Source organism: Thamnophis sirtalis, unplaced genomic scaffold (genome assembly GCF_051295495.1).
Source record: "Thamnophis sirtalis isolate CommonGarterSnake01/CBP01778 unplaced genomic scaffold, rThaSir2_p1.2 scaffold_1, whole genome shotgun sequence".
Classification (NCBI taxonomy): domain Eukaryota; kingdom Metazoa; phylum Chordata; class Lepidosauria; order Squamata; family Natricidae; genus Thamnophis; species Thamnophis sirtalis.
Genome location: NW_028261381.1, coordinates 181,654,192 through 181,662,185, shown reverse-complemented (window position 1 = coordinate 181,662,185; position 7,994 = coordinate 181,654,192). Strand labels below are relative to the sequence as shown.

The 7,994-nt window shown below is 38.3% G+C and overlaps 1 protein-coding gene across 1 annotated transcript; it reads left to right on the top strand.

Moving 5' to 3' along the window:
* Positions 1-1,826: 1,826 nt before the first annotated feature.
* On the top strand, positions 1,827-7,703 carry LOC148049959 (extracellular calcium-sensing receptor-like). The gene is made up of 4 exons (XM_087705847.1): positions 1,827-2,138; positions 2,392-2,504; positions 3,515-4,046; positions 7,455-7,703. The coding sequence occupies exons 1-4, from the start codon at positions 1,827-1,829 to the stop codon at positions 7,701-7,703; spliced, it is 1,206 nt and encodes a 401-aa protein (XP_087561973.1).
* The last annotated feature ends 291 nt before the right edge of the window (positions 7,704-7,994 follow it).

The following is a 7,994-nucleotide window of genomic DNA, read 5'->3' as shown; positions in this document are numbered from 1 at the left end:
TTGCCCAACAGCTTTAATGAGGCCAAGTTCATTACTTTCAGCATGCTGGTCTTTTGCAGTGTTTGGATCACCTTCCTCCCCACTTACCTGAGCACCAAAGGGAAGTCCATGGTAGCCGTGGAAGTCTTCTCCATCTTGGCTTCTGGGGCTGGTCTCTTGACTTGCATCTTTTTCCCCAAATGCTACATTATCCTACTAAAGCCCCACCTTAACTCGAGGGAAAATATGATAAGGAACAAAAATATCTAACTGAGTCATGTTTATGTGTTATGACATTTGTAAAACATGTTGAGAGACAAAGAAGAACATATCCATTAAATGACACCTTATCAAGTGCTGCAACTGGTTACAATAAGAGTCACTTGTTTGAGGTGGGCAGATGTAGAAATTGAATGAATGAGTCAATGAATAACTAAATAAATAAACCTGCTATCCGCAACAATCGTGCAGCCATTTTCATCTTGTGTCTTCCAGTTGTCCATATTGAGCCCCAGTGCAATAGATAGAAAGCTATCTTCTTGTTAAAGATATGTTTATTATTTGAAGGAGGATATTTTCTCATTTTCTCATGGTGAAACAGTGGTTAGAGTGTAGTTCTGCAGACTATTTCTGTTGCCGGCCGGCTGTCTGCAATTAGCAGTTCAAATCTCACCAGACTCAAGGTTGACTCAGCCTTCCATCCTTCCAAGGTTGGTAAAATGAGGACCCAAATTGGTGGTGACAGTAGGTTGACTCTATAAACCACATAGAGAGGGCTATAAAGTGGTATATAAGTCTATTGCTATTGCCCTATGTAGAAAGAAAGCTTTCTGTTAAACATCTTTGATCTTTGGCTGTTCAGACTCTCCACACCTCAATCTCATCCTGTTGAACAAACTGAAGCTTCACAAGCACCTACCATAACTAGCATCTGCTTTTTGAAGAGGAGATAAATATCCAAAGAGACATTTGGAGTCCTAAACAAGTGCAATGACTTTGCAGGTAGGCAAGGACAGTGCAATGTTATGCAGGACCAATGAAAGAAAGTTCCAAGTACTGGGAGGACCAATCATCCACAGCTACTTGATTTTGCTAGCATTAAAACTGAGTTTCTTCCTCCATCCAACAGACCTCAGGTACTAGGACAAAAGCTTGATAGCACTGCTTGCTCAATCAATGGTTGTATAATTGAATATTATCAGGGTGGTATTTGACCTTGAAGTGAGGAGGGTTCACCAAGATATCTTTCAAATGAGGGGTTTGGGCTCAATGTCTCCCCTCCAGTCAACACTGAATGGAAAGATAATGGAGAGAACCACAGAACATCCATGTAGACATCCCTATTAACCCAGTCAGTCCAGAGGTTTTCTATGGGTGATGGTTTCCTTCCCACACCAGATAAGAATATTGAAGACATACTTCACAACAGGAAGATAAAATTTGTCGGGTTCGGCTAGTTGTTAGACAACCTTTAGATTAGTCTGATACCTTCAGAGATCCTCCTGCCAATTTTTAATTTTCATAGGAGAAATTAGTATCTAATTTCATCACCCGCCATATTGGTATGTATACATTACTTATTCCATCTGAGCATTTGTATGATTACCCAGGCTAACTAGGGTACAACTGATTGTCAAGTGCCATCATGCCCCATGAACACTATCTGAACAAACATAGCTCCACCTTATTCAACATTGTGTGCACATGCTCAGTTTCACACAACTCAAATATCCAACTTCACCTTAACTCTCAACTGCATCTGATTTGTGGATTAACAACAGGAGACCCCAAATCATTTTTCTCCATCTGCTATATGAAAAGTAGCTATTGCTCAGTAAATAAGACAAATGCTTTTCCTCCAACAAAGACCTATCCCCAAGAACTACCAACATGTCCTGGCCTTGGCATTTGCCATTCAGGAGGTCAACACAGATCCACGGCTTCTCCCTAACATCACCCTGGGCTTCCGCATCTACCAAGAGAACCAGTATGCAAGCATGACTGAAGACGTCAGCCTGTCTCTCCTCTCCAGCTGGGGAAAATTGTTTCCTAACTATAAGTGTGACACACAGGACAGCCTTCTCTCTGTCCTTGGGGGTCTCAACTCTAGAACCTCATACCAGATGGCAACCGTGTTTGGCTGTTTCAAGATTTCTCAGGTACTTGGACACGTAACATGATGAAAGAGGGAATGCAAATGTAATGCTGTATATTCTGCCTTGTGTGGTTACTTCCAACAACCTGCAGAGCCAATTCTGTCACCTGTAGAAAACATCTCATGAAAGAGCAAGGTTGTGGGGACGAGGTCTAGAATAGGATAACCTGCTTGTCTAGATAGTTAGTAACAAAAATATAGATATTATTTTCCTTGCTTAACTTCTTCCTTTTTCTCCATCTCCAACCTCCCTTCAGCTAGGGTATCGCTTCTCTGACCCTGTTCTGAGGGATAGGACTCAGTTCCCCACCTTCTACCAGATCGATCCCCAGTATCACCTGCAGAATACAGCCATTGTCCAACTCCTTCTGTATTTCCAGTGGAACTGGATTGGGATTATTGTTCAAGGATCAGAGAGCAGTGACCATTTCATCAAGATTTTTTCTATTTTTTTTTCTATTTCTTTTTTTTTCTTTCTTTTTTTTTCATTACATAGACAACAATGGGAAAAGGGGAAGGAATGGGAAAAGGGGGGGGAGACCCCATCATCACATACAATATGTCATTTAATCACAGGTGCATCCCTACTAAATTTATACATCCCATATCTCTCTGTTGTATATTTAATAAACACCACAGTAAGCTAGGGTTTAAAAAAGAAAAAAAAGGGGGGGAGGGGGGGGAAAGCCAAAAAGGACAAAGAGGACAAAAAGGACAAAAAAGTCCAAAAAAGAAAAAAGAAAAAAAAGAAAAAGAGTAAAAAAAGAAAAAGAAAAAAAAAGAACCATCATCTCATGCAGCATGTCGTTTGGTTATAGTTGTTTTAACATCTGCATCTTCAAATAATATTTACCGTCTCAGATATTCCATCTAATATAACTAAAGGCCTCATTTTCATTCTACAATATATATTCAGTTAACATTAGCATTATTTTTCCCCAGAAAGTATACTTCTATTCATTGTTAACCTTGCATTTCATACCTTCAAACAGAGATCTTATTCCTTCGTTTTTCAACAAGGCGTCGCTGCCTATATATACCAGTTTTCATTTGTTCCCCTATTAGAATTGCTTTATCAGCAGCGAGATATCATTATAGTAAATTCTTAACCTTATACAATATATCACCAGACCTTATATTAATACTTCATTGTATCATTGTTGGGTTATTTCACAGCATAATTATATCATCATTTACTTTTTTCAATTAAGACATAAGTATATCATTTTTCATTTCCAAAGTTTTTTTTTTCTCTTATTTTCTCTTATTTTTTTCTCATTTCATCAAGATTTTTGATGCCACCCTGTCCCAGTATGATATTTGCATACAATTTGTGGAACAGATCTTGCCCGTAATCTCAATATTGAATATATTGTACAGGACTCAAATATATATGCTTCAGACCATTTTGAACAGTGATGCTCAGGTTGTGATTATTTCTGGGGACTCCAATGCTCTGCAAAGACTTATAGTATCCCTCTACACTTATGAAGAAGAGAACCAGGCTTCTTCTGGGAAGGTCTGGATCCTGACCACTCAATGGGAATTTTCAGCTATTGGCTATCACTACGATTGGGTGAAATTAAAGTCCCTCCATGGTGCTTTGTCTTTCACGGTCCACACAAATCCAGTGTCAGGATTCAAAGATTATCTCTGGGCTCTGAATCCACACGAACCTCATGGAAACATCTTTCTCCCTGAATGGTGGGAAGTTGTATTTGACTGTGAGGTTTTGAAGGCAGGTGTGTCCTCACCTGGTGTCCGAAGGGTTTGCACAGGGCAGGAGAACTTGGACACTCTTCCAGCTTCTGTCTTTGATGGAAAGATGACTGGTTTCAGCTACAGCATCTACAATGCTGCCTATTCTGTGGCACACGCATTACAGGCTGCGTATACATGGGAATCACGACGGGTATTGAAGAGGGGCAGAAAGAAGCCACAACTGCTCTCTATGAAGCCCTGGCAGGTAACTCTCATCTTCAGGTCTTCCCTTTTGGCCAAGGAATCTTTCCTTCTCTTGGTCACCTTCACTTTGCACTAAGTGTTTCTTTGTCTGGTCTACCCAATTACGGGGCAGAACATACTGCTTCCATTTCTGTCTTTCAGTCCCAATCCAGGAGCCTTCATAGACAGTGACTTTCATGACAAACTATTTTTGTGTCGAATTTATGTTTTATTCCTTTATTTCTTTGTCTGTGAAACATAAATTCTTCACTTTGCACTCTTTTAGGATTTATGAACTTTTGCCTTTAATCTCCACTGTCTTGTCTAAGTACTTCCCCCACCCTCTTTTTACAAAAATCTCATATCTTGAAATTTACAGAAATTTCCCCTGTTGTCTCCAGACAATTCGTAAGGGAAACAATAAAGTAAATAAGAATGAGAAAACTTAGAGAAACTTCCAAGCAGGAACATGCAATATTGGTGGATCTCATTCATTACTTGGATTAACTGCTTAACCAATGAGATTTTACAGAGGAGTCACCTGGCTCTGCAGTTTTCCTATTAATTTACTTTTTCAAGCACTTTTCTTTCCCCTTCACAGTAGAGTTTAGGTCCAATCCTTGAAGCTGAAGATGTAGCCGCTCCAGAAATGGAACTTTCATTGTCTCAACTTCCATTTCAGTTGGGATTCTGGTGTAACAACAAGTCATAGTTTAAATGGAATTAAGTCTCAAATTTAATAGGAATATTTTGCTCCCTCCATGCTTTCATTTGACATGAAAATTGTTTTTCTTAACCTTAAAGTGAAATATATTTTCCTTATTTGTCAAACGTTATTTTCTCTATCAACTAAGAAAACACTTGCCACTCTAGTTCTGCAGCTGGATATAATAAAGTAAAAGAAATAACAGATTGTCGCTTTTTTAAACAATTTTTATTTGTTTTTAAACAAAGACAAACAAAGATAAAAATAAAAATAAAAAACCCATCTTCCATTACAAATTGTAGAAAATATGTCAGTTGGTTACAGTATTTCCATGCATCTCTTCCATAGTCACCACCTGCTTTTCATATGAAATTGCATATTTTAAATTCACCTATATTCATGTATATCACAATTATTATATCTCAACCTGAATTTGACTATAATTGTTTTTATGTCCTTTTATATATAATATTCAAAATCTAGAATAGGATTACATAATAACATTCCATTAAATCATCCTAAAATCATCTAATCACAATACATCTTTATAATATATTCTAGATAAAGCTTTTAAACCTCCTCTCATAATCTCCATATATTGTTTATATAAAATTTCATATTATCAAACTGATATATCTATATGTGTTATTATCACTATTAATCATTATTTACCTATAGCTAGTAAACTAAATTTAGCTTAATTTTTATTATACATTTTCATTGCATCAACCTGTATCCCTCCAGTGATAGTACAATCTTATATCTCTTGCCATTTGCAGCAGTAATGTTCTAGTTACTTTCTTAATAAATCTTATATAAACCTCCCTTGGCAACATGCTGTTCCTTTCGTATCTCACAAAAGCTTGAAACCCAATATCTGCTCTGGGTTATCACTAGTTCTTCTATCAAGATTTCCCTCCTTATCTCTGTCAATTTTCTCTCTTTTCTTCTTCTGTGCTTTGAAGTCTGGGGTAGAGTTCCAATCTATCCATCTCTCCTTTCCATATTCTGCTCTTGCCATTACCAACCACGCTCACTTTGTTGTCAGTATCCACAGTTTTCTTATCTCTTTGCTTCTTTTTTCCTTCCATCTTTTGAACTCTGTCCTCCACTTTCTTCATTTGGTAAACATCCTCAATTTCTCCATCCAATTTTTCTGTTTTGTATTCCATATTCTCCATATTCTTTTCAATTCTCTCTGTTACAGCTAATAGATTTTGAATTTCAAACATAATCATTTGCAATGTTACAGTTTCTTATTCCTGCTGGGCCATTCTTTAAATTTTGCAGATAATGCCACTATAGGGTTCAAGGCTATTTAATACACTTCAAAAAGGTTATTATCTTTCAATTCAAAATGTTGTCTTCTCTCCAAAAGCTAGTGATAGAACTTCCAAAAGGCACCTGTATAAGCAACTTGTGCACTTCCTACTATCACTGTCAGTAAACAAGCTGAAAGAATCTTGAATCTCAAGTGATCAAAGAGAAAGAAGGAAAAACAATGTATCCAGCCTCCAGCCTCTAAGTGGCAGTGTAATTGTTTTTCCTCCTATAGTTACAACCCTCTTTAATCCTTCTTATTTTCTTCTTTATATTCCAAGATTAAGAAAAAAAACCCTTAAATTGAGATAAAAAACAATCCAATCAATCCAGTCAGGCATTATAAAAAAGAAGGGGAATTTTAACCCATAGATATAAGCAAAAGTGAAAAAAGAAAAAAATAATCCATTCAGTTTAAAAAACAGGGAGCCTCTGAAAAAGTTCCATCCGTGAAAAAAAAAAGAAATTAGAAACTGGATAACACACTAAGTTCAGTGCAGACCAATCTTGCCGCCTACAGTCTTTTGTCTTCAATTTTAACTTAACTTAAAAAAATTTCTTGGGTAGTCTCTTCCTCTAATAATAAAATTTCCTCACCAATTCGACACACTTTCTCTTTCTGATTTTTTCCCATTCCGGAGCTGTCCCAAATTCAGCAGCTTCATTACTGCATTTCTGTCGCCCGAAAAAAAGGGCTATTCCTGGATCTTTCAGGGACTTTGTGATGTCTTAATCACTGTCTCTGCAGGACAGTTTAGATTCGAATGGACCATCCAGCAGCAGGAATTTGACTGCAATCTCGGAGCACCAAGATTGCACATCATGCCGTTGCGACATCAGCTCTCTTCCCCAGCAGATTGTCTCTTAAAGGCCTATCCAGGAAATGCTGGCTAATCCCATCTCTGTTTCATGTCCTGCATTCAGAATAATATTCCTTCAACATATTCCAATTTTAAAAGAAATCTGTCAGTTGGCCTGCTGTTTGCTGCCATAGAAAAGCAGGGAGGGATCAGTGGATAATTTTTCATTGCAGCTTTGCAACTATGGCCTGGACTTTGCATATCACTTCAAGGTCATTTCTTCTAGCTTTGGTATGCAGCATCACTCTGGTTGACTAGCTACAAGGGGGCTGGACTGTACAGTTTGTTTCAAGTTGCTGTTTTCGTGCGCTTTGCCTCAGAGCCTGCCTGGAATTTTTTGCTTTTGGATTGTTCCTAATAAAAGTACTTTTCTCTAAATTTATGGAGCTGAGGATTTTTCTTTCCTAGGAAACAGCCCTGATAATCTCTTTATACCAACTCTCTTCCCTTTTATGAGCTTGTTCTTTGTTTGCTTGTTTTGCAATTTCAGATCAACGCTTTCTTGAGAAACATGGTTTTTAACAACACTGCTGGGGAAGAAGTCTCCTTTTCAGAAACTGGGATGAAATATGAAGGATTTGATATCCTCAACTGGGTCGTCTTTGCAAATATGACGATCCTTCGAGAGAAAGTCGGATGGGTCAATTCCGAGGCTCCTTCAGCTGAAGGTTTCAGCATCGATCCTGATGCCATTGTGTGGGCCAACCAGGTGGGGACCAGACGCTGCTTCCAGGGCTAAGGAAAACTGAGAGAAGAGAAGGGGCTGTTGAGGTGGAAACTGTGATCAGAATGGAGCAAGAAGGAAGCATTTTTATGCAGATCATGTAGCCGAGCTGAATGTTTCTCACCTCTCAACACTAAAATATCTTCTTCCAGACAAAGCCTTTCTCCCGATGTGTGAAGCACTGCCTTCCAGGACAGGTCAGGAAAGTGGCACAGGGGAGGCCCATTTGCTGCTATGAATGTATTTCTTGCCCAGATGGGACCATCTCTAATCAAACAGGCAAGTTGCTCAAGAAGTCCCACAAAG